Source organism: Kogia breviceps, chromosome 13, assembly GCF_026419965.1.
Source record: "Kogia breviceps isolate mKogBre1 chromosome 13, mKogBre1 haplotype 1, whole genome shotgun sequence".
Taxonomy (NCBI): domain Eukaryota; kingdom Metazoa; phylum Chordata; class Mammalia; order Artiodactyla; family Physeteridae; genus Kogia; species Kogia breviceps.
The window spans coordinates 69,676,343-69,704,154 of NC_081322.1; the positions used below are offsets into that span (position 1 = coordinate 69,676,343).

At 36.2% G+C, this 27,812-nt stretch overlaps 1 protein-coding gene across 1 annotated transcript in view; it reads left to right on the forward strand.

Moving 5' to 3' along the window:
* The first annotated feature begins 3,157 nt into the window (after positions 1-3,157).
* The window catches only part of VTA1 (vesicle trafficking 1), a 69,369-nt gene continuing 44,714 nt past the window's right edge, over positions 3,158-27,812 (forward strand). Inside the window, exons 1-4 of the mRNA XM_059082954.2 lie at positions 3,158-3,360; positions 21,563-21,657; positions 24,146-24,273; positions 24,917-24,992. Of these exons, the coding sequence (XP_058938937.1) occupies positions 3,240-3,360; positions 21,563-21,657; positions 24,146-24,273; positions 24,917-24,992 (420 nt within the window). The 5' untranslated portion in view covers positions 3,158-3,239. The remainder of the gene's footprint in view (positions 3,361-21,562; positions 21,658-24,145; positions 24,274-24,916; positions 24,993-27,812) is intronic.

Consider the following 27,812-nt stretch of genomic DNA (forward strand, 5'->3'; position numbering starts at 1 on the left):
AAGACAAATTTCTACCATAGAGAGTGTACTCAAAAGAGACAGCTATAGGTATATACTACCCTTATTACATTGGTTGAGCCCTGTCATTTCCCATCAAAATATTGGTGACCACAATTAGAACAGAAAGTTTTGCTGTGAGAAGACCACGAGTACACTGGAGTGCAGGGAATGGTGCAGAACATTTAACTTTTCCCACCAAAACACCAGTCAGTTCTGGTCTCTCTCCCTTTTCTTCTTCCTGTGGTTGCTCCTATCCCCTATCTCTGCCCTCCCCTAACTTGCCAAGATTCTAGCCCCAACCTGGAGGGTGATATCAGGTCCTTCAGCAACTGATCAGAGTTGGATGGAAGAGAGTTAGGTCTTTCTTCATAGTAAAATATCAGTAAATTCTTAATTGTAAATCATCAACCAGAAAAATCAACTTCACGTTGTTACTATTTACTTTGTTTACACTCATACTTACTAGCTGTGACCCAATGCAAGTTAAATAAATTCTATGTGTCTCATTTTTCTTACCTGTAAAATAATGAAAATGATAACACCTTCTTTGCAGGGTTGTAGTAAAGATTAAATGAGTTGATTTAAAGTCACTAGAAACATGCCCGATACACAGTAGATGCTTGGCAAACTGCTAGCTAGTTATTATTGCTTTGTTGTGGCAGGGATGAGGTGAAACAATTCATATTTGGTGAACTTAACTTCAGTAGCAGGAAGTGTGGTTTCTGATCAAGGCAATCAGGCTAGAGGGTCTGACTAGAAGAGAGTGGAGAAGGCTTAAAATATCAGCCATATACTGATGATTCACTAGGGCACTGGCCCTCAAACTTGAGTGTGCCATTAATATTTCCTAAAGACCTTTAAAAAATACTGATATTTAGGATCCAACTCAGAACAGTAAAATCCGTAAGCCTGGGCGGGGGTACCGAGACATGAGCTTTTTAAAAATTTCTGGGTTGGGGCTTCCCTGGTGGCGCAGTGGTTGAAAATCTGCCTGCCAATGCAGGGGACACGGGTACGAGCCCGGGTCTGGGAGGATCCCACATGCCGCGGAGCAACTGGGCCCATGAGCCACAACTACTGAGCCTACGCGTCTGGAGCCTGTGCCCCACAACAAGAGAGGCCGCAACAGCGAGAGGCCCGCGCACCGCGATGAAGAGTGGCCCTCGGGCTTCCCTGGTGACACAGTGGTTGAGAGTCTGCCTGCCGATGCAGGGGACACGGGTTCGTGTCCCGGTCCGGGAGGATCCCACATGCCGCGGAGCGGCTGGGCCCGTGAGCCATGGCCGCTGGGCCTGCATGTCCGGAGCCTGTGCTCCGCAACGGGAGAGGCCACAAGAGTGAGAGGCCCGCATACCGCAAAAAAAAAAAAGAGTGGCCCCCGCTCGCCGCAACTAGAGAAAGCCCTCGCACAGAAACGAAGACCCAACACAGCCAAAAATAAATTAATTAATTTTTTAAAAAAATTTCTGGGGTGAACTTTAAGGACAACCACAGTTGAGAATCAAGAACTAATAGGAAAGAATAAATGAGACATCATAAGGACAGAGAGATGATTCTGTTTTGCTTCATTAATTTCTCTACCAATCTAGCAACTTCTGACTGCATAGTGGGAATAGAGCAGGAGAAAGAAACCATACTATCTTTGTCTGTTCAGGCTGCTGTAACAAAGTACCACAGACTGCGCAGCTTATAAACAACAGAAATCATTTCTCACAGTTCTGAAAGCTGGATGGTCAAGTTCAGGTGCCAGCATGGTCAGGTTCTGGTGGGAGCCCTCTTCCAAGCTGAGGACTGCTGATTACTCATTGTATCCGCAAATGGTGGAAGGGCAAGCTAGGTCTCTGGGGTCTCTTTTATAAGGGCATTAATCTCATTCATGAGGGCTCTGCCTGCATGACCTAATCATATGCCAGGGGCCCCACCTCCTAATATCATCACCTTGGGCATTCAGTTTCAACATATGAATTTTGGGGAGACACAAATATTCAGTCCATAGTACATACATTCTCAACTGGTAATGAATGTGTTGCTGAAATTGGGGAGAATACAGAACTCAAGTTTCTTGGAAAACAGGCAGCCCGCTGACTAAGCTGATGTACTCTGCAAAAAGGGATAGACAAAAATGTGGACTGGAGACAATACAAGGACACAGAGTAGGTTCTGCTGAGGTGGGGGTGGGGATAGGGTGGAGTGTTGATTAGAAAATAGTAGACAGAGGGAAATTTCAGAGCTTGAGATCTTGTTTCTTGGAGATGGTGTGACTCCAATGAAAACCAGTTTTAAGATGAACTCTCAAAACTGGGGAGTGAGATAAAATAAAGAAATAAAGATTAAGGTTACTGGAGGAGGTAAATAAAGTGTAAAGTCCTGATAGTATGGGCTGGAGAGGAGAGAAAAAGAACTGATGATGTCACTGATGGTAGCAGGAAAAGTTGATGCCTACCTACAATGGTATGAGTCGGCAGCATTGAGCAAGAACTACTACCTGAACGCCTTATCTGTGCATTGACAAGACAGTAACTGCCAAATGACTTTGCAAATCGCTCATTACTCTCCAGAAACAAACGATCTACAAATTATTCATTCACTAGTGTATACACTCTCCAGCTCAGAAAAAAGGTCAATTTTCTTTAAGCTTAATGTGTTAGTATTTATGTTGAAAAAGTATCTGGTTATTTTATCCAATGTGCCCATACAGAAGAGTGTAATTTAACATGGAAACACATCATCTCTCATCTTAGGCAAGAATTGAATTTAAAGTTTCTAAAATTAGAAAAGCTTCTATGGACGCTATTAATATAATCTGAGGTACTGGAAACGATCATTCCTGAAGGATGCCAAAGGCAATTCATGTCTTTACCTTTCCTCCCAATCAACAAGCATTATTTTCTTTTTGTTTTTCTCTTTCTACCCATTCTTCAGCCACAAAAGGGGGGTAGAGGCGGGAAACAGAAGAGAAATAAAACAAAATCTCTTCTCCCTCCGTCCAGCGGCCAGCAGGGAGCGCTGGTGCCATAGGCGGTATCACAGCCAAGCTGCTCCACCTCCTCTGGGCTTTATAACTGCTACGAGCCAGGCGCACTGAGGTTGTCCCTGCTGGGAACCCGTAGTTGCCTCGATGTTGCTGAGCAACGGGAAAATGGGCGGGATTTGCCTGCGCGTTAGTGCGCGCACCCTCCCAGACGGAAGCGGAAGTGTCGGTGGCCGGCGAGTAAGAAGGGCTTATTCCTGGAGTGGAGATGGCGGCGCTTGCTCCGCTGCCCCCGCTGCCCCCGCTGCCACCACAGTTTAAGAGCATACAGCATCATCTGAGGACGGCTCAGGAGCATGACAAGCGGGACCCTGTGGTGGCCTATTACTGTGAGTCTTTCCGAGTCGCCGCGGTCATACTTACCCTTCGGGGCCCACACACCGCCCCCTGGTTCTTAAGGCAGGCCCCGCTCCCCTTGGTTTAGATCTGAGCTTTGACCTCTGACTTGCCCTGGGAATCCCTTGGGGCCCCGCCCTCCTCAGGGATCTACACCTTCTCTCCGCCCCCTCGAAGGCCCCAGAAAGGCAAAACTTAAAAAGGACCATGGTGTCCACCACCTATCCAGTCTTGTGTTTAAATATTTTTAAACAGAATACTTGGGCTCGTGAACTCTGGAACACACTGTTCTAAGGGTTTTTTTTCTCCGTGTACACACTAGAGCCTCCTATCGCCACCAGGGAATCCTGATAATAACCTGGGTAGTTAAGTAATTGAGTTGGAGCTAAAACGAAGGTAAGTGTCCCAAAGACAATAGTGATGTGGACAAAAGGAAGATTGACTAGTTGAAACTATAGTAATAAGTGCAGGTGAATTAGGACAACGTGCAAGCGCATTCAAAAATTCATAAATGGAGAGTAGCTGCTACAAAACAAGTACTTGGATTTGTCCATTCCCCCTTCTGCATTCAAACTACCCTGTCCCACCAATGAGAATTTATAGTCTTGATTTTGAATAATACCTGGGGTTGAGACATTTGGTAGCAATAGTCTCACTTTGGTTGACTGTGATGCTTATAATCTACAGGTGATGAAAAAAACAGATTAAATTTTGTTGACACTTTTTCCTTTGCAGTGAAGAGAGAAGGTCCAGTAAACTTTATTTCATATTCCATATTCTAATATTACTGCAAATAAAACACATAACTAAGCAACTATAAAGCTTCTGAAAAGGATTTTTAGCCTTGAGAAGCTCAATATAATGTGTCCTCTATTGTGGTCGTTATAAGATTAGCTAAAAAATGGTCCACTGTCATCCCTGCCATACTCCAGGTGACCCCATTTTCATTTCTGAAATTGCAAGGCCCTTTCAAACCTCCACGTTCTTCACTGTCTTGGACCATCTTCCTTTCTTCTCCACTTGGCAAACTCCTTATGATTCAGGGTCTAACTCAAATGTCACCACTTCTGTGGGCAGTAAGTTGATTACTTTCAAGGCTTTACCTCAGCTTGTTCAAATTGTAGCAGCATTTTTCCATTATACTTGTTTTTGAGGTTCCTCAAGTAGGGACCGTTAGTCTTTCATTCAGCTTGTATTTATTGAGATTCTACCTGTATGAGCATTACCAGGCACTGTGACTACAGTCCTGTATTCATAGAACATACATACTATGGGGTGGGGAGATTAAGCAATAAAATGAGTATATTATATAGAATATTAGAAGGTTACAAAGAAAAATAAAGCAGGGAAAGTATACGGAGTACCAGGAGTAGGGTGGTAGGAAGTGAGGAAGGGAATTCATTTTTAGACTGGTCAGGGAGAGCTTTACTGGGTTCACATCTGAGCAAGACTTGAAAGGAGTGAAGGCAGGCTTTGCATCACCATCACCGGGGAAAGAGTACTCTCCATAGAGGGGGTAACAAGCATAAAAGTCTTGCTTGAAGGAGGATCAAGGTGACCATTGTAACTGGAGTGATAGAGCAAGGAGAAAAATGATGTGATTAAAGTCAAAGAGGTTATCTCTTATAACAATGAAATAGGAACCCTTGATTCTTTGTAAAACTAATCCCTGTTTATGGGTTCTGTATTATATACCTTTGTGACTGCCCAGAGACCCTTTATTTCCCGTGTCATTATCTTCCCTCTTTTGCTATTTCTTTCTAAACTTGCCCCAGTTTCCTTTATTTAAAACATAAAAGGAGCTCTCACTGTGACATTCCCCTAAAGTTGCTGTCCTGTCCAGCCTCAAAGATAAGTTTGAAATAATTGTCTGTAGTTGTCATCATATCCTTATCTCACAGAACTTTTTTGGCCCATTGCGGTCTGGTTTTCATGCCCATTATTTCACTGTAATTGCTCTCAGCAGGGTCATGAACAAACATTTTTTTGCTAAATCCAGGTGACACTTGAAAAATATTTTTGTTATGAAACATATGCCTGTTAAAGAACGTATATAATGTATGTAAGGAACAGTAAAATGAATGCTAATGTACTCACCATATTTGCTGCTATTAGACTTAAATTTTTGCTGATCTGACGAGTGTGAAATGATGTCTCATTCGAGTGAAATTTGCAATTCACTGAGCCTTAATAAAGTTGAGCATCTTTTCATATTTTAATTAACCATTTGTGATTTCCTTTTGAAATACCTATTTATTGCTTTTGACCGTTTTTCTATTTCATTGTCTTTTCTTAATAATCTAGTTACTGATCCTTTGGTATATGCATTGTGATTGTCTTCTCCATGTTTATAGTTTTGATTTTTCACTCGATTTATGAAATCCTTTTATGTGCAGAAGTTCTTAATTTTAAAATATGGCCAGTTTATTAATCTCTTCTTTATGGTTCATGTTCTGATTTTCTAGGCCTTGATTTGTTTTTGTGTACCTTATTTGGCACTTTGGCTTCCTGAGTTTGTAGGTTGGTGTCTTTCATTAAATTTAGAAAATGTTCTACTATCATCTGTTCAAGTACTGCTTCTCTGCTATCTCTGTTCTCTCCTGCAGTTTTAATTAGGTATGTGTTGCATTTTTCTCCTTTAGCTTCTTTGTCTCTTAATGCTTTCATAGTTTGTATCCATTTTCTTTCTGTGCTACATTGTGTATAACTTCTTTAGGTCTGTGTTCACCTCCACATATCCTATTGTAGAACCCATCTGTTGAGTTTCTATTTCCATTTTTTATTTCTAGATGTTCTCATTTTGTTTTTAAATCAGCTAGCCATTTTTGATAATCTTTTGTTAACTGTGTTTTTAAAACACTCTTACTTCTTTAAATGCTTTAAAAAATATTTACGTTTATATTTGCTGTCTGATAATTCCTGTGCATGTTGTATTTTAGGTGTGATTCTGCTGTCTAACAGAAGATGGCTCATGATGACTTTTTTCCTTGTAATTTATGCTCTAGATGTACTAAACCAGTGCTCTTCAAACTTCAGTATGCAAATAATTCTACAGGAATCATTTTCACAATTCTCAACTTCTGTATGTTTCTTTCCTGACAAAGTTCCTTTGGTCAAGGTAGCAAAGTAGTATGCTTCTTCTTTTTTTTTTTTTAATCATCTCCTGTTCTGAATTGCCCTTCTCCTACTTTAAAGAAGAAGGACATAGTCTGACACCTCATTAGCATTTTTATGGTGTATTGCCCTGGAGGAGAAGGTGGAAAATACTCCAGGGTGTCCAGAAAAAGGGACAATTCAAATAAATTACTGGTATTAGTGAAACCTCCATTAATTAAGGTATTAGGTAGAGCTTCCTATCTTTCTCTCTCTTATTTGGAAGAAAACCAGTCAGAGCAAAGAATAAGCTTTTATTTTAAAATGCTGGGCATGAGAAAGAAAGGATGTCAAAGGAACATTCTAACATATAACTTTTTATAAAGGGAGCAGTCAAGAGTGAATCTCAGAAGAAGGAGGAATTGTTCTTAGCTATTAGCAGCCATTGTTTGGTCATTTTGGATTTTATCCAGAAGAGTGCAGAGGGACAGTTTGCGACCAAGATCAAGTGCAAGATGGTGTGGAGAGGGTTAGCTGTGGGGACAAGGACATGAACGTACCACAGTGGAAACTTCTCTGTATTTCAGAGTCTCTTACACTTGTATGTATATATATTAGGGGTAACATCTCATGTTCAAAACTGGCCTGTGTTAAGGTGTTCTGAAGTTTCAAAATGGTAAGAGTTTTCATTATATGACCTTACTTTTTTGTTCTCTGTTCCTTACTAACATGTCATTCCGGAGGTAAGAAACAAAAGGGAAATGCTGAAGTGGGGCAGTGCCGTATTTCATCCAAGTCACAAGCTCATGTAAAGGTCTGTAGGTTATCAAAATTTTAGAATTAGAATTCAGAAATGAGATGGGGCTTGTGGGGACGTGTTAACATATTTATTCGAATTAGAGAAGTCATATTTTTCTGAAAAAAGTAAACCTCCAGTGGCCAATTGGTTTGGCTTTAACAGCTGGTTTTGCCATTTATGTAAAATGGTGGACATTCTCCTTAAATGAGGTAAATCTTTAGCTCTGAAGTGTTTTGTTTTTTTCAGAAATACATTTAAAACAAGTGACAAAATTAAAATATTAAAAATTTTTTTTCCCTGCCAGCAGATGTTGAAATGAACAGTATTTCGGTTTTCCCAATCCTGTGTCACTGTCTTAGTATAAAAAGAAGCCTTTGAAAGAAAATGATGAGTCTTTCTTTATAAGATCTTTTCTGAATACTTCACAGGAATTGAGAAAATGAATACTCTAATGATGGGGTGACAGATTCTTTTCTAGTCTTAAAACAAATTTTGAGGCAGACCTAATTAAAATGTCAGCTAAGAGAGATTGTTAACAATATTATTTGATGATAAGTGATGATGTGATTTTTAGCCTATAACCCAGAAGGAATTTAAAGAATTCAGTGATTTTGCTGTGACAGAGCTTCCATTCTCATCTGCTGCTTTATATGAATGAATTTTCTCCCTTGTTAAATTCATAAAAATGAAAGTAGGAATAGAACCAATACTCTACCCTGGTTCATTATGAGGATAAATCATATTAATTCATAGATAGGCAGTTTAACTAATTATTTGATGCATTTCCAAGAAAATTGTACTATTTATACGTAATGATTATTAAAGTAAATAATCATGTTGTCTTGATCAATTATACATAATAATAATTGCCAAAACTCAATTCCAGAAGAAATATTTTAACACATAGTACTTTCTCTCTCAGAAAATTTTGTCAAAATTTCAATTTTTATATACTTTCTGTTGCAGAGCACTATGATAGGATAATCAAGTAGGACTTTTGAGCATACAAATACATTTATTATAATAAAATTCTATAGGATAAGTAAATAGAAATATGGGTTAAAAGAAAATACAACAGTGTATTATTTCTGACTCTTAAAAAGAGAGCTTTTTGTATCTTGAAATAGATTATAATAGATACCGAATTGCTATAGTATTTACAGTTGAAAGAGTGATATAATTTTTAGATGTCAATATTTGATTTAGTACAGAAATTACATTTTTTTACCTGTTTAAACGTCTGATGAAAAGTGGTAGATGTCAGCTGAAAAATGTGTGAAGGGATACATTTCTATAAACTTAGAGCAAACAAAAATATTCTGAATTCCTAGAGCAAGGAAGAATTTTTTGTGAGCAAAAAATTCAAGATTATTTTGCTAATGTACTTGCTGATTTATAAAAGTTCCATATTCTCTTATTTCTGAGGCTTTATATATGTTGCTCTCTGCTTGGAATCCCCTCTGACTTCCTCTTAATCTAACTAATTTATGCTTGCAAACTCAGTACTTTTTGCAGATTGGTTTTCCTGACCTCATAGAATGGTCTAGAAATTGTTTCACATATGTCCCTCATCTTGATCACATTGTGTTACAACACTGTTATCTTTCCGTCTCCTGGGTTCTCCTGGAGGACTGGGATTGATACCTTTTTTTCACCTGGCACATAATTGGCATTCATAAATATTTAATGAATGCCATTGTTCTAAATATTATGAATATTCCATTCTTACTAGAATGTAAGCTCTGTGAGAGCAAGAAGTTTATCTTAGTTGAATCTCTTAACTCCTAATACAGTACCTAAGCCATGGTGGATAATTGTAAATTATGTAATTTACATGTAATATCTCTTGATTGAATAAATGAACTATACGGTAATTCTTAGTTTTTTCACATGCTCTTACTACAGTAAGGAAACGTAATGAAAAGAATTTCAAAACAGTATTTTATGACTTGTGGGTATTAGATTGAGTCACAGATATGTCATAGGATGTGCCCATTGTGCCTCCTCCTTTCCAGTATTTTGTGATTTCCAAAAATGGTTTATATCTGGCCTTAATGGGAATACACTAGTGTTTTATCATTTTTTAAATTGTTACCTTAATATTCCTGCATGTCTAAATTGTTTGAGCTTTTATTTTCTTTTTAAGTCAGGAATGAGTGTTGAAACACCATAGATCAAATTACTTTTTGACTAATATGCTTAGTGTTTACTTCTCTGAAACTTTTAATGTAGTAAGTAATAACAAATTATTAAATTTACTAATATTTGGAACATCTCCTCATTCCTGGAAAGAATCCCATTAATTTGTTTTTCATTAAACTTTTTATTTTAAGATAATTATAGATCCACATACAGTTGTGAGAAATAATACAGAAGATCCTGTGTGCCTTTTACCCATTGTGCCCCAGTGGTAATATCTTGCAAAATTATAGTACAGTATCATAACCAGAATACTGACATTGACACAATCCACTAATCTGATTCAGACTTCCCTAGTTTTCCATGTATTCATTTGCATGTGCATGTGTTTTTAGTTCTAAATAGTTTTGTCAGGTGTAGGTTCATGTATCCATCACCGTAGTGAAGATAAAGAGCAGTTTCCTAAGAAGAATTCTTCATGTTACCCTGTTACAGCCAGAACTTTATGTTTTGGGGGGAAGTTCTTTTTTATATTTGTCAATTTCTTACATTTAAAAAATTCGAATTGAGCTAATGTTGATGTATTAAAGTTTTCTAGAATATCTTTCATATCTGTCAGATTTTCAAATTTATTAGTTAAAAATTACAAATTTAACCTTCCCGTCCTTTCCTCATACCTGTCACAATCAGCCAGTCATCAAACGTTTAAAATTTTACTTATCTCCTTAGTTTCTCTGATATCATCCCCTCACCTTACATATAAGCTATTGACATAGCTTCCTGCCTTCTACTTCAAGCAGGTAATCCCTGTTGCTACTAAAAAGTTCTGCTTTAAATGCTTAGTGGAAAAAAACACAGAATAAAAGAATTATAAAGTTAACTAAACATTTAGGAATTGTATGTGACACAAACAGTACAATTAATTTATAAAAACATTGCATTAGGAAAAAATATTTCCAATAGATTAGAGACAAAGGGCCAATATCCCTGATATATAAAACACTCATATAAATCCATTTAAAAAAAAAACAAAACTAAGATCCCCAAAGATAAATGGACAAAGAATATGTATGTACTACTAAAGGAGAGAATACTAGTTATTAACATTCAGGTAAGTTAAAATGGCATACCTTTTTTGGACTATAAAGTTATAACTCAGTACAAATGAGTATATGGTGAAATTTTCATTGGTGTGGCTGTGTGAGTTGGTTCATAGTTTTAGAAAGCATTTTTGTCAGAGTGTATGGAATTGTAAAACTATCTGATGTTCAGTAATTCCAGTTTTGAAAAGCTTGTGCTTAGGAAATAATCACTAATATATTAAGAACTTTATGCAGAATTCTCTGAATGATTATTTATACATTTGTGGCAAGCTCAAAACAACCTAAGTACATATCATTGTGGAAATGGTTAAGTAAGTTATGTTATATCCATTAGATAGAAAGTGATGTAATCATTTAAAAATTACAAAGCATCTTTTGTAACATGGGAGAAAATTGATATAAAAATACAGGATCGGGGCTTCCCTGGTGGCGCAGTGGTTGAGAATCCGCCTGCTGATGCAGAGGTCACGGGTTCGTGCCCCGGTCCGGGAAGATCCCACATGCCGCAGAGCGGCTGGGCCCGTGAGCCATGGCCGCTGAGGCTGCGCGTCTGGAGCCTGTGCTCCGCAACGGGAGAGGCCACAACAGTGAGAGGCCCGCGTACCACAAAAAAAAAAAAAAAAAAAAAAAAAATACAGGATCTAAAATTATATATTACTGCGATTTGAACTTTCTTATATGTACATACATACATACACTTGGAGAAGAAATTGTGGCCTTTAGGTTTATGTATGGTTTTCTTTTGATTGTCTTTTTTTTAATGTTTTCTATTCTATAAGTGGGCGTGTCTCATAAATGCTAAAAAACAAAAGCTTTATTAAAAGCAAAAATTTTTTTTAAAGGTACTTGTGGTAGCTCCATCTGACTATCAGAAAAAATGTAAGTGCCTTTAGGAACCACTTATGATTTGAACATGGCATCATCTTTTGTAGTTTTAATCAAGCTGAGTTTCATTCAGTTTCTAGAACCTTACTGGCTTTCTGTTGTCTCCAGGCCTTCCAACATTGTTCTCTCTCCCTTGGTACCTCTTCCCTTCCCTACCATCCCCGCTTCATTTTTATCCTTTGGATACTAGCTTGAATGTCACTTTTTCTGGGAGACCTTCTCTTAAACTCCCTAGTTTTAAGGTGCATCATCTCTGTGTCCTCATTATGCCTTGTATGGCTTTACGTAATTGCTTTTCATTTGCCTATTGTGTCTTCTAGATGGTAAACTTAAGAAGGCTGCACCCTGCTGGGAGCTCTTTATTCATTTACTGTACCAGGTAGTGCTAGGCCACTAGACATATTTACACAATAAAGAATAGTTGCTCCAAAAATGTTAAATTGATCTGAATTTTAAGGCTACTATGGTCCCTACAGGGAACTATGGCCTTATAGCTGTCACTGAATAAAGAGGCCAGATGACTAACATTTATGTAGCTCTTGGCATTAATAACAATACTTTTCTTCAGGGCATCTGATTTGAACCTTATAGTTAATCCTGGTCCTTTTATTAGTAAGTGATGGAGCCAGGACATGAGTGACAGATACTAGATGAGAAATGGTTATTTGTAAAATTGTTGATAGTCGGTAGTAATTAGAATACCATTTACAGAGTGAAGGTAAAGGGACTAGTTAAATTGGTGAAAAAGAAAGGGGGAGCCAATGCAGTAATCTGGAAGATTCCTAATAAGTGGAGGGTAGAAATGGAGGACAGGCTTGATGTTATTAACATATCTCTGAGCTCTGTATGTCTCTTTTTTTTTTTTCCTTAATGAAGCCAGATAATACTTGATTCTCTACTAAACATGGGCACCATATGATAACTATTTTGATTCTGTGAAGTTTGGTGTTGTGGGATAAAGCTAAAAGTAGAAAGATTCCTTCCTTTTAAATTTGCTTAAGTAACTAAATACATAAAGTTTCAAGTTTGTTTTTTTAAAGTTTCCTCTAGGGGGTGATATTGTACAGTTAATAGACATTCAGTGAAAGTGTACAAGTGTTCTTTCAGAGTCATGTTTATATGATCATAGGAAAATTAAATGTAGTTTTCAGGAAGTTGTAAGTACGTATGGTATATTTCATATACAAGATGTTATAAGATGCACAAGTGTAAATTTTTAATTTAGTTTAAATAAAGGCTGAAAAATATTGGATTTTTTGATTGATGGTGGATATTAAGATTAATAATCAGTTGCCTGTTATTTTTTTGTTGTTACACAGAAATTGGATTTTTTTAAATGACAGATAAGCTTAACTAAGCCAATGAAGATAAGCAGTGGCTTTTTTTGTTTTTTGCTCATTTCTGAACCTGTAACGATTAATTTGAGCCCATAGTCTTCTTATCTAAGTACTTATCGTTTTTTATTATAAGCTGACTCGGGATACTTTACTGTAGCAATGACAGGTTAGTAAATACGCGCAGAAAGTTGGGACTACTGGCTTATCCATTAGTACTCCATTTTTGTTTTTGCAAACATATATGCAGACATGCATTTTATATCATAAAATAGTCGTTCTTAATAATTACTCCTTTTTTGAGTACAGTAAATCATGCTGGTTTTAGACTCTTTCAACCTGTTTCCAAGGTTGAGGGGACAGGATCAGTGTAGTCATGTAATTTGTCCTTATCTGTCATTGTCTTATGTTTGGCACCCGTGCAAGTTTAAATCATCTTTGATAAGATTCTTTTTTTTTTAATGACAATTATGATTGTTCAAAGTGAAAGCTTACATCCTCTTGAGCAGCACAGGTTTCAGTGCTTGATAAATTTTCACTTTCATTCAGTTCGTCATGTATTTTTCTGTGGCTTGTCCAGGTTTTTTGGTTTTTAGGTATTTTGTAATCCCAGTTACTTGTTTCTCTTTGGAAACACTTTGGAGTCCATTGTGCCTCCACTGTGGGCTTATTAGATATTCCTCTTTGTTTTAATTTTTTTAATGGTTGCTCTAGCATTTACAGTAACTTATCACAGTCTACTATCATATAACACCTCACATATAAGTTAAGAACTTCACTTTCTTTTCTCCTGTCCTTTGCCTGTAGTTGTTATAAGTTTTACTTATACATATACCATAAACCCTAGAATATATTTTTAATTTTTTAACTGTCCTTTTTAAAAAGATTCATAAAATGAGGAAATACAATTTTTAATATTTTCCCACATAATTACCATTTTTAGCACTCTTCATTCCTTTGTGTAGATCGTTTTAAATCTGGTATCGTTTTCTTTCCTGTTGGAAAGTTTATCATTTCATTTGTAGGATTGCCACCAATTCTTTCAGCTTCTCTTGTGTGAAACAGCTCTTATTTCATTCTCATTTTTGCTGGTTAAAAAATTTTAATTTGTCAATTGTTTTTGCCACACCTCCCCACCTTTGGAGGGGCGGATTCCAATTACATGTATGTTAGAGCACTTGGTGTTTTCCCACGCCTCACTGAAACTCCGGTTTTGTGTTTGTTTTTGTTTCTTTTTTCAATCCTTTTTCTCCCTGCTTTATTTTAAGTAGTTCCTATTGCTGTGTTCTGAAGTTCACTAATTTTTTTCTTTTATGGTGTCTAAACTACTATTAATCCTGTCCAGTAAATTTTTAATTTCAGATAGTATATTTTTCATCTCTGGATGGTCCATTTGTGTTCCTTTGTGTATGTTCTATTTCTCTCCTCATTTTATTCATGGTTTCCATTAAATATACTTTATAATAGTTCCCCAGTATTTTAATATCATTGTCTGCTATTTCCATTATTTTGTCATTGTTTTATCTTATCTTATTGTTTTATCTTACGTTCACATTCTTCTGCTATTGCCATCATTAGTCATTCTTGATTGTTTGCAGGACAGAGTGAATTTTAAGTTCTTGAATGTCTGTTCTTGAAGGGATTTAATCCGACCAACAGTTAAGTTAATTGCTGTTCAGTTAGATTCTTTTGTGCTTTATTTTGTTTGTTTTTAGCTTTGGGGAGCAGATCTAAAGTAGCCTTTGCTTTAGGGACAGGTTAACCCTATCACTATAGCATGTCCCTTTGGGAGTCTCTACTGAATATCCTGGGTAAGCAGCTGGGGCTCTCCAGTCCTTTTGGTTGGAACTTGAATACATCCCAGCCCTGTGTGTGCTCTGGGGACAGTCCAGCTCACAGCTTCAGCTCATTCTTTGACCATGTGGAGTTTTCTCCTTCACACGCACTATGGTAGGGTTCTCCTGAGCCTCAAGTTTACCCCTATACAGATTTCTGGATTTCTTTTCTTCATAGCTTCATCCTCTTCAGAACTCTTCCCCTCACCTTACAGCTGCCTCAGTCTCCGTGAACTCGTCTGTTTTCTCAACTCAGCTAGAGGACTGTGCTCTGCTTTGGACTCCCCTCCTATTCCTTAGACTGGGATATACCTCCAGGCAGAATGCTAGGCTGATATTAGTGTCACCTCATATGCTTCCTTTCTGCAGATGTCTTGGTCTTACCGTGTTTGTTTCCATTGTCTGAAAACTTGTTTTGCATATTTTGTCTAGTTTTTTGGTTGTTTAAGTGGGATAGCAAATCTCACTACTCCATGTGGTCAGAATTAGAATCTGTGTTCTCATTTTAGTAATCAAATCATCACTTAGTGTTTGCTAAGTACCAGCATGGTCTTTTAGTAGGAATTCAGAAATAGCTAACTTTTTCTTAAAGCTACTGTATTATGACAGAAGCTCTAAAAAATTTGTTTAAGAAGGAATGAGTGAAGTAAATACCCTTTATTAATATATATTCATTCATACTTTGTTTTTATTCTTTGATTTGGAAGTCCATTCACAAAAGATAATACTAACCATATAGCAGGGATTTATAATATACTTATGAGTAGAGTAATATATTCAGTTCTATTTATTGGAATAAAATTTGCCTTTCTACATCAGTGTATAGCATAATGATTCCTATTTGAGTGCTACATTAATTTAACCTATTAACTCATCACTCTTCACAATTGCTTTTATATACCTTTTGTGTGTTTATATCATGCATTTCATAGTTTTAGATTTCTCATGTATAAGCAAGGGTGTGTTAGAATGTTAATGTTTAGATTTTTAATGTTCATACCTTCAGGATTAGTAAATATTTGTCTCCTAAATGTTTCACATTAAAGTTAGGTTGGAAAGTATTTAATCCTTTTACAAATATGTTTCATTACTCATCTTCAAATAATATTTATTCATAAAAATAAACACATTTCCTTGATGAAATAGATCAAATATATTATCTTATACACGATTCGAGCTACATATTTATTCTGTTTCGGTAGGTAACTTTCCATGTTAGACATTAATTTTTCGTCATGCTGCTGCTGCTACAATGAATTATTTGTCCTGAACAGAGTTCTATATGAAAGTGATGCTTTTTTCCATCCATTATGAAAAAAGATCTTTTGGTGTATTTATTAATTTTCATAAGTAGATTTAATGTCTTCTCACTTTTATTAATATTAGAAAGTGTATCTTGTGATACCACTTAAGAATTGTAAACCATGTAAGATATTAAAAAATGTAAAAGGCCAACTTTTATCCTAAATCTTTCCGGGTCTCAGATGATTCTTTCCAGTCCTTCAATTAAAGGTGTTGCTTTATAATAATGTCCTTGTAATTACAAAGACTGAATATGCATGTAAGCCAAGAAAAAAATGCATGTAAGTGAAACCATTAAACTATATTTTGAGAATCAGCCATTTGTATTAAGGTTAACTTTTAAAGAACAAGAAGCTGACATTTGTTTATATTTGTGTTGTGAGGGAGATTGATGATGGTTGTGGTGATAGTGAATTGGGAATAATTTGATTTTTGCTTCAAAGGAGATATAGATAATCTTCATCGCTTGGTAGCAAGAAAGTGCTGATTAATTTTCTGCATGTTTGCTTAATGGGCTGTTACCTATGCTGGATAGCCATTTATGCCCAAAGTTAGTCCACTAAGTAGCTAACTACACTCCATAGATGGTAGGATTCATATATTGTTCACTACTTTGCTAAAGTAAGGAGAAAGACCTCCTAGGGAAATGAAACTGTCACTACTGTATTTCCTCACATTATTGTGTTACTGTGTTGACTAATAGTATATATAGATAGCGAGTAATTAATTAATGTCTACTAAATTTTCTGTGTGTGTGTTTGGGTGAGGTTTTGTTTGAAAGATGTTTGAAAAAGTCATTTGAGAGGTTGGGAAGATAAGGAAATCAGTCTTACACAATTAATATAAAATGTCTTCAGAGAATGGAGAAAACAGGAGAGAAGGTGGTAAACAAAATAGAGAACTTTAATATTTTCAAGCCAAATGTTTCACGTAGGATGCAAAATGTTGACACATCATAAAAATATGGATGTTTAAACAACTGTAGCTTGTGCTCAGTTTATAGTGATGGAAAGTGTATTTTACTTTGGTCAAATAAATAATACTGAAATATTCAATTATAAAAAAAAGGTATTAAGCTCATTTGAGGTTGATAATTATGGTATTTATAGTGATGCTGATCTGCCAGTGGTCTCTGTTGCTAGTATGTAGGCATAGGGAGAAAAGATAGTTGGGCTTATATATGAGTGTGCTTTTGCCAGAGGAATGTAATAAAAAGATTCAGGGATAGGAGATAGGACAATAAAGTTCAAGAAAAATCTATCATAAAATCAAAGCTGGTTGCAGAGGGAAGTTAAAGGAGAAAAGACTGGTTGTAATGAAGAATTAGGGCAACACCAGTGAACTGGAAGCCTGTTATAACAAGCAGAGTTTAAAATTGGAAGAAAAGGTATTATGCTTAGAGTGAGTGCTTGATATACTGATATTGACAGTACAGCAGTTTGAGATGAATTTAGTTATGGGGTGACTGGCATGTAAAGGAGAGTATGTACAGTTATTGGAGATCATTGTTGCTAAGAATTGAGAACACAGCACTGTGTATGCATAAGAAATAGATTTGCTTTTTCATCACAGAAAATTCAAAATTACAATTGCTACGTAAAATAAGGATTTATTCCCTCATTTAAAGGAAAGTCTGATGTTGGCAGTACCCAGTGCCAATGTGCCAATTCCGTGAAGTCATCAGGGACCTAAGCTCTTTCTAATTTCAAGTCTACAAACTAGCACGATTACCAAGGTCGCCTTGTGGTCCAAGATATCTGCTAGAGTTTCAGTCATCCCGTTTCTATTCTTGGCAGCAAGGAAGAGAAAGGGGAAGGAGTCAGTAAGGTCTTTTCCCTGCTGTCATTCCTCCTTTTAAGGTCTAGAAGTCTCTCCCAACAATTTCTGGTTATATGATATTTGTCTTAGGTAATAACATGGCTATATTTTGCTTTGAGGAATACTGGGAAATACACTGTTTTGGCTAGCTACATTACAACTCCCTAATAATGTGTAGGGATCTAGTTTGTAAAGAACACGGGCAGAAGGGATGCAGGTAGACAGCTAGCAGTCTTTGCCAGAAGTATTGATTATCCATGTGAACAGTGAAATTTTCAAGATGGTGGAAACACAAGGAAAGACTCTGAGGTCCATGGGCAATTACAAGCATAACAATCCAATGGAAGAGAGTGGATGAGCCCTAGACCAGCGTATTTAGAAAACATTGAGAGAATACTGTAACAGTGGGATGCAAAGAGAAAACCAATCATACTTGCCAATTCTCTTTTTCAATTCTCTTACACACTAGAAGGAATGTAAGAGAATTAAAACTCATTACTTGAGAGGACTGCAAATAAAATGATTTCTTCAAGTGACATTCAGGTTTTAATTAAGACAAAGAGGAAGAAGGAATCTGAGGAGAGGTAGGGGAGTTTGCTGATTCTGAAACAGTAGTTCCAGGGAATATGGTAGAAGGAACAGGGCTGTGTGGAGAAAATACAGTTTACAGTTGAGAAGAGTAAGGATGCAGTGAGCAGTGATTCTTAACCTTTTGCTCATCTACCCACGAGTTAAAAATAATTAAACACAAATCTCCAATGTTATATAATTATTTATAAATGACTTTTCTGTATTGATGTACTAATACTATATATGTATTATAAAAATACTATATGTGTTATAAAAGATATGTAAAAATAGGAACTTATAAAGAATGAGAGAGACGTATCAATAGAAATGCTGATATCTTCTTCCCCACACTCCTGCCAATCCCTGGGATCTTATAGGTCTCAAAGGTTGCAGCCTCAGTATAGCTTAGGCTGGGGACTATTAGGGGGAAATAGGAGCAGCCTAGCACAGCATTGATCCCTGCACTCAACTAAAAGCCTTCCCCTTAAAAATAAGAGCAAGAACACTTAAAATTCTTCAAAAAAAATTTGTAATACCATAAGACATAGTAAGATTAAATTTGGAGGAATTATCAGTTACAGGTATTATCATGTGAGATGACATTTAATCTGTGATCTCAGTGAAGTCAAATAGCCAAGACATATAAAAAGCAAAAACAGGGGCTTCCCTGGTGGCGCAGTGGTTGAGAGTCCGCCTGCCGATGCAGGGGATGCGGGTTCGTGCCCCGGTCCGGGAGGATCCCACGTGCCGCGGAGCGGCTGGGCCCGTGGGCCATGGCCGCTGAGCCTGCGCATCCGGAGCCTGTGCCCCGCAACGGGAGAGGCCACAGCAGTGAGAGGCCCGCGTACCACAAAAAAAAAAAAAAAAAAAAAAAAGCAAAAACATATTAAGGAACTACAAATCATTAGAGAAAGAAAGGATTATTTATTGAGTGTATTTGAGACAGATGCCAGTAACTGAGGTGGATGCATGTTATTAAAAGTTAAATTCAAAAAGGAATTTAACTGGAAAAATCATAACTGAATATCCAGTTTCTTAGAGACAAAAGAGCTTTCCAAGCTTAGATTTGATCGGGGGGAAAATATCGCTTTGGGTACATAAATATTTTAAGCTTCTGTGTTTTAAAACAATATTAAAAAATTGAAAGATGGCACAGTATTTGCAGCCAATATGTTTATTTTCCAAAGAGCTCATGTGATGCACTTTTAATTTTTAAAAAATGCAACAAAAATGCTGGAAGACCAGAACAACTCACAGAGAGGAGGTGTTGCCGAGTTCAGTCACAATTATAACAACAAAAGCTGACTAAAATGGGTACAGAGCTTGAACAACTCAAGAGATATGACTGGTTTGAAGAGGGGAGGGTGTTCAGCCATGCTTTAAAAGGCGTGGAGTGGGGAGAGGTGATTAGAACCTAGTACTCAAATGGGTAAATGACCTGGACATGTTAAATATGACTGGTTAAAAGAAAGAGAAAAAGACAAAATTTAGGCACACTTGTGATTAAAGCGATGGATAATAAAGTGCTTTTTTTTGCTTCTCAGAATTTTTTTTTTGTCAGAGTGATATCCAGTGCTGGTTACTGTGCAGTGAAAATGAAAGCATCATGCTTTTTACACTGTAAGTCAGTGTAAACCTATACAGTACTTTTAGAACTCCTTTTTTTCCTCTCATTAATACCTAGATGGATCAAACTCTTAAATTTGATATAGAAATAAATGCGTTAATTAATTAAGCTTAAAGCTCTATAACATGAGATAGCTCTAAAAGCCTAAGCCTTCAAAAGTATTCCCTCAGATACAGCTATTGAAATTAAAAATACATGCAGAATACATAACTGTATTATTTGTATATTAATACATCTTTAAAGAAGATATGATTGGGTTGACATAATTGAATTGGAAATCCTGAGAGTAGCTAACATACCAAGCCATGTTCTAAAGCTGCAGTAAATAAAGCAATGATAGACCAGTAGACTAACAAATAACAAAGCAAGATAGACAATATAAAGAATTAGGCCCTTTTATCCCATGAAAACTTAATATATGCTAATGAATGATAAAAGTGGCATTTAAATCAGTGGGGCAGAATGCGCTATTCTTTCATTCATGTATTTATCTATTCAGAAAATGTTTATCGAAGGCCAGGCACCATCCCAGATGCCAGGGATACATCAAACCAAGTAGACTACAATCACCATTTTCATGGAGTTTAAGTTGGAGTTGTAGTAGAATCAGAGGATAAAAAAATTGAAGATGATTACCTGCTGAGGAGAAAATAAAGCAGGGAAGGGGGATAGTGTTCACAAGATTCCATTTGGTGGGGGAAACATGATAACACAGTTCTGAGATTGATAAGTTTAATATTAATTTTTAATATCAATTTTTTGTGAGTTTAGGAGAAATTGGTGCTTGCATGTGTTATAGATATAACTGCATAGTGGTAATTCATTTTGGAAGACAGTTTTAAGAGTAGCTTTTAAAGTGAGAAAGGTACTACATATACTATGAGTCAGCAATTCTCATTCTTGGTATCTCCCTCAGGGAACTCTTGAATGTGTGCTCAAGAAGGTCTGGTAGAGCAACATGGTTTGTAATGATGAAAATCTGAGAACTACCCAAATGTGCTTTAGTTTGTTTTGGCCATAGTGTGGAACACTGTAGTGCTACACAGATCTCCTGAGCATATTGTTGAATGTAAGAGGTAAATTATAGGCAGTATATGTACATACCAGTGGTAACAACAATTACCACCAAACTTTACAGCTCTTATCACTGGGAAAGCTATTTAGGATTGTGGTAGCAGAGAGGTTTTTAGCTTCAGCCTTATCTCTAATATTTCTATTTTTTTAAAGAGATGGTATACATATTTTTATTTGTATATATAAAAATGACCAAAAAAGTTATCCCTGTTAGCCTCAGCTCCAGTGGCATTTCCCATTGTCCCAGCCCATATTGTGTATTTTATCAGTATTACTTATCTCGCCCTTGGCAAGTGCTCCTGTGCACGTGGTTGTTTTTCTGAATGCCCTCACTTACCTATTAAATTGCAGGTCCCTTTGACAGCTTAGGACCTAGTCCTTGTATTTTTTAAACATAATGCCGAAAGAGAAGGCCTTACTTCATAAAAATTTGTTATCATCATCATTCATCTTGCATTCTTTGGATAATATTTTTGTGTTCTTTATATTTGTGAATAAGAGCCATAGTAAATCAAAGTTTTATTTCTAAATTCACTTAAAATTGGAATTATTAATTAGACAAAATATTTTAAACATTCAGTCCTGGAAATTGTTCAAATCGTATTTTTCTTTGTAGGTCGTTTGTATGCGATGCAAACGGGAATGAAGATTGATAGTAAAACTCCTGAATGTCGTAAATTTTTATCAAAGCTAATGGATCAGTTAGAAGCTGTAAGTTGAACACTGAACATTTATTTTCTGATTAATGTTTTAAATGCTGTTTTATTTCATTTGTGTGTGTTGTCATTTTAGTTCTTCCTGTTGGCAGCAATCAGCAATGAGGAAAAATGAGACACATTTTTTTTTTTTTCATTTACATCATACTGCTTAGGGAGTTGTAAGTAGGTAGGTATAAGTCAGTTTCAGTATCTTTACATATACATTATAACTTGTTCCAGGTTATTGTAGATGACCTTTGAGTCATTCTTTAGTAAGTGACAAACCCTTTTCTAACCTTCCTTCATGCAGTCACACAGATGATTGATTTGGGCATTCTTAAATGGCTCTTGTAATAATGAAATCGGGGACTTCCTTGGTGGTCCAGTGGTTAAGACGTCGCACTTGCACTGCAGGGGCTGCGTGTTCGATCCCTGGTTGGGGAACTGCAGTCCCACATGGAAGTTGCCTGTTGTTTCTTCCTTCTACTCTTGGTCCCATAACAAGATACTCTTATGGTCTAGGCATTTTCCTCTGCTAGCAGAAATGTGGTAGGTGACTAATAAGTCATCTTGACCTATGACGGAACTTCACAGGTTATGTAGAAGCACGAATCCAGGGAAAATTGAAGGATCTGATTGGGTGTCAGTGCATCAGGAAGGCAGTGTTAAACCACAGTAACCTTACTTAGTAAGCAGGGCTCCACCCTGTGCCTCCCATGCCCAGCCATCCCAGTTTCTTTTTTAACAATGTCAAGGTTTACTTCTCATTAATGCATCACCTCCAAGGCAGTTATATTCATAGCTGTGACTTACTTTTTATTTGCTTATTTAGTTATGTGACCGGCTCAAGAGAATTAGAAACCTAAATATTTATTTGATCAGTTGCATTATTTTGTTTAAAGAAACAAAATTCAGACATATTAAAAATCAATACACTTATACCAGCCAGCCCAGAACTTTTTTTAAATGTTGAAAGTTACTCAAATCAAAGCCTACTTGTATTAAGCAGCCATGGGCAATAGTGTTCTCTCTAACTTTGTATGGGTGCCTGGCCTTCTGACCCAGAATCCTGTCATCTGCTACTATTAACCATCCAAGGTAGCCTGGTGGCACCACTGATGACAACTCAGCTGCCCTTGGAGCCTGTCTGGCCTTATACTTCTAACACCGCTCCTGTGGGTGCAGGAAGAATTTGAGTACTCTTCTTTTGGAGGGTGGGGTTAGGAGGTGGGAGGAAGAATGTGTCTGACACGTAGCAATACATTTGTACAATACCATCTCTTACAGACATTTTACATAGAATATATCTCTTTATTAATTTTACAGCTTAACAGTAATAGCTAAAGTAACAGTAGCTTATGGATAAAGACAAAACTCAAACAGTTCTTTATAATATGCAAAATGTAAAATCACATTTATAAAGAGACTTACCAGGAATTTATTATTATCTACATTAAATAACAAGGAAGTTCATCCCATGGTGAGAACATAATCTGCTTGTGCTATAATGTTTATATTTATAGTTGGAACCCTTCAAGTATATTATGTTTTTGTTGCCAGATATTTTATGCTGAAGGTGAGATGAAATGACATGCTCCCACTAAATTTTTCTAGAAATAAATTGCCTCTATAATTAAATCATTTCACAGTGTGGATACAGTAAACCAGTGTTATTATATGTGGGGCTTTTTTTCTGTTTTTGTTCAGGATAAGCGTGCCCAGATATCCTTAAATTCCAGTATTCAAACTCTTCTGGGCCTTAATTATGAGAATATGTACTTTGCTGATTTTATGAAAAATCCTCTTGCTTTTTCTCAATTTAATTTGTTACTTTATAATGTTCTTTGAAAAAAACAATTTTTAAACAGTAGTGAGGTACTCAGATCTAATATTCCAGAAGGTCATTTTACTCCAGTATGACAGTCTGAGTAAAATGTAGGAATTTAGTTTGTTGTTTTTAAAATACTCTAAATTATTGTATTTGTAGGAAAGGGATGTACTGACTGGAAATTTACATGGTTGTAAATTGTGTTGATTTGAGGTATATATTTGTCTAAATTTTTAAAACTTCCGTAATCCTATTCTAAGTTTGTTTTCTTATACCTTACTTAGAATTAGATGTCTAATGCAATGTGCTCTGAGAGATACTTTTTTAGGATATAATGATCCTTCTCATTGTATTTTTCTATTTGATAGAAGAAACTGAAATAGGAATAAACTAAAAATTTAAATTATGTATGGTTAGAAAAGAATTTCTTAATCCCAATTTTAGGATACTTGTTAGTACATTTGAAATTTTTGTCTGATGCTTTACATAGTTGGATTTTTTTATTATTGATTATTTTGATATTTAGAGCTAAATTATACTTTCACGTTATCATGAGTGTCTTTCTTCAAAATTTCGTGAACATTGGATTTGATTTTTGGGAATTTTTATACTTCATACAGTATACACTTCTGTGAGCCCAGAATCATAAGTTCTGTATCTCATTTTATTTTAGCTTAAGAAACAGTTGGGTGATAATGAAGCTGTTACTCAAGAAATAGTTGGTTCCGCCCATTTGGAGAATTATGCTTTGAAAATGTTTTTGTATGCAGATAATGAAGATCGTGCTGGGCGATTTCACAAGTAAGTAAAGATAGATAAAATTAAAATTATAAGTTTAGTTACTGTATAACCAGAATGTATCCAGTTTTCTCTTGATTACTCTCAAACTTCCTGATTAACGATTTAGATTTTTTTTTTTTTGAATCTCAGAATGAGTTTGGGTTACAAGAGTGATCCTGGCTTTTTAGAGAAAATGGCTAACTGAAGAATACCCAGGGCAGATTCATTTTCTTAGTAAATATACCCTAACTAGCCATTTAGTAAAATCTGTGTTGGTTTTAGCCAAAAACAGCCTGGTCCAATGATATTGATTTTAAAAATTCCCACCCCTACCAATTCAGATGATTTGTCATTATTATATTAAGACTTAAATACAAAGAAATACACATGGCTTGATATGGATTCTGATAGTACTGTCATTATATTTTCTAAAATCAAAAGCATACTATGAAACCTTGTTGTAGCAAATTCACCTGTTATATGTGTTGTAACTTCCTCCTAATAGATTACAGAAGGAGCTCCATTGTGTTCTTGAAATCTGATTTTATTTAAAACATTAATTTCAGAGTGCTTTTATAAACGTTGGAAGTTTTTGTCTTGTAGCTACAAGACTAATTCTTACATTTTTCATTTGAATTAGATGAACTTTTCTTTTCTCTTCCAGAAACATGATCAAGTCCTTCTATACTGCAAGTCTTTTAATAGATGTCATAACAGTGTTTGGAGAACTCACTGATGAAGTGAGTGTACATTCTTTATTGTCTTATTAACTGGAGATCAGTATTGTTGCTTTTTATTAGTTTTATTATTGCATTGTTTATTTAGAGCAGCATGTCCATCAGAAATGTAGTGTAAAGCAAAACGTGTAATTTTAAATTGTCTACTAGCCACATTTTAAAAGTGAAAACAAAAGATGGAATTATTTTTAACGATAAATGTTATTTTTTTGTAGTAAGTTCTTTAAATCCAGCATGTATTTTATACATTAGTGAGTACATAGCTACTGTATTGGTCTCTGAACCCCAGGTTCAGAGTTTGATTTTATTAAGTGTTTAAATATTACCGATCCTGGATGCTGTTAAATTTCTGTACTGTTATTTGGTAAACATTACTCGAGGCAGAGACTTTTTAGTGCTGTTTTCTTCCTATTTTGTTTCTAGGCGGAAGTATTTTTGTTAAAGATTTGTCTCTATTGTAAAATACATATAGAACTTGATATTTTACAAGATACTTCCTATCCATTTTATCAGTTTGTTTCTCATAGCCACTCTAAGATAAGTAGAGCACATATTCATTTTATATATGAGCAAACTGAGGCTAAGTGACAAACTTGTTGCCGTGAGTTCAGTGTTGTTTTCACTGTAGCAGGCTTTACCATTGACGTGGAAAATTTGTTTTCTGAGAGGGGAGGCATTAATCTAGAAAGAGAACAAAAGAGAGAGAGAGAGGGAGGGGAGAAGGGAGGAGAAAAGAGAGTTACAAATGAGACTGATAGAGGCATGTCACATTAGTGATTTGAAATCTATGAAGAACGTTGCTTTCTATGAAATGATTTTTTCAAAATAGTGAGCAGCTCAGTGTATTGTTCCAAACAAAAGAAAGTACAATCTATCTATGAGATATTTTACATGTTCTTAAAACAGTACATCAAAACTGTGCAATAAATGCTTTGTTTATATGTAAAACGTAGGTAAGCTCTAGGCCTGATGATCGTAAGCTGAGTTTTTGAGTTGGCAGAGATGTGCAGGACATTTCAAAATTGTGCTGAATGAGGGACACTTTTTTATTGTGCGTGCCTGTCCCTTTTCTTTCAAAACATCAAGCATCCTGTCTCTTGCCCACACAGCATTCCCCAGTCAGATGACTAGAAACCACCAACAGATATTTCCAGACACCCGCGAGGGTATGGGGCAATGCCCATTGAGAACCACTGCTGTCAACTTTTCTTGAAATAGAGAAGTATAAGAGAAAACTGAGTCCTGGAGTGTGAAAACCACAAATGCTTCTCACTTTTTTGCATTTTAGAGGCCCTGTGGATCCACTGTTTAACTCCCTTTCTACTCCTGTCTCCTGTTACTACTGATCTGGATTTTTTTCCTGTTTCACTAGTATGGGACTCTATACTAAACAGGGCATACAGCGGACATAGGGCTGATTTAAGCATGACGTTATGGAAAGCTGTAGATAGGTAGTAGGGTTTTGGCGAGTACCAGGTGGCTGAAGGAGAATAATGAGACCGGAGTAGAAAAGTAAGTCATAAGCCAGATCAGACAGATGATAAAAGGCCTCGCATCTTCAATTAGGGGACTTATTGAATAAAATATACTTTGGGTGCTTGGTATGATAAGACTCTATGGAATGAACTGGGGCAGGAAAGAACTACAAGTCATTTGGCAAAAAAACTAGTTTATGATTACTGTGGAACTTCATACAAAGTGGGTTATGACCTGAGGAAAAATAATATGTTTAGACTTAAATTTTAAAGTGTGAGGTGCAGGTATAGCATACAAAAATAAATCACCACAAGACTCTTGGAAGTGAAAAGACAAGAAATATGCAAAAGAGAGATGAAAGTTCAAGTTAGGAGGTTAGACAAACCCTCAGGTAAGAAGATAGTTTTGAAAGAGAGAGAAGATGGTCAGGTAAACATCCTGATAAACACCTGTATTTAAAAGGCTAGAGGAAGAAGTGAATAAAAAAACACAATTAGAGAAGTGGATAGAAATGTAAGATATCAGAAGAGAAGGTCATGATAAGGCACAGTAGCAGATCAGTTTGCCAGATACTTCTGAGATGGCTTTTCTTGCCTCTTCTACTTCTTACTTAGAGGAGCTGCTTTTGCCCACATATCTCAGAAGCAAGCACACAGTTCTTTGAAGTTACAACTGCTAACAGTGGGGAACCCAGATAAAAGGTAAAGTAATAATACAGGAAAAAGAACAAAATGTCCAGAAGTCTTAAGTGAGTAATGTAGGTTTTGTTTTGTTTTTGTTTTACTTAAGGGACACATAAATACCTCCAGACATAATTAGCATGTAATTCATCTGCATTTCAGAAGGAAGAATAATCTAAGTTTACATATAGGTATCCTTAACAAAGAGCAGCTTTCTTAGTTATTTGAACACAGTAGCTAAGGCAAGGACTCTTAATGGGACAAATGAGAGGGCTTCAAAAGGAGTTGGGGGAGAGATGTTTAGATACTGAGGATACTAAAGACTACATGTAGCCCAAGAGTGAAAGGGACATTTTTCCAAAATGTTTACACTCTTTTCTTTCCCTGTCTAATCACCCAACCTGCTACCTAAGTTTTTCTGCCTTGCATTGGCATTAAAGTAGGAAATAGCATCTGTGTTGGTGGTTAAAGGATACAGAGAGCAGGAGGGGTCTGCAATGGTATGGAAAAAAGAAATTAGGCATTGTAAGGCCAGCATGGAAAGGAGATCCCTATAATTGTTTGATTGGGCTGAGGTTTATTCTTTGGGCCTTTATGTAAATCCTGCATTTTAAATTAGAAAATGTATGTACACACATTTAGTGTATAATTATATGTGGGTGCTCTT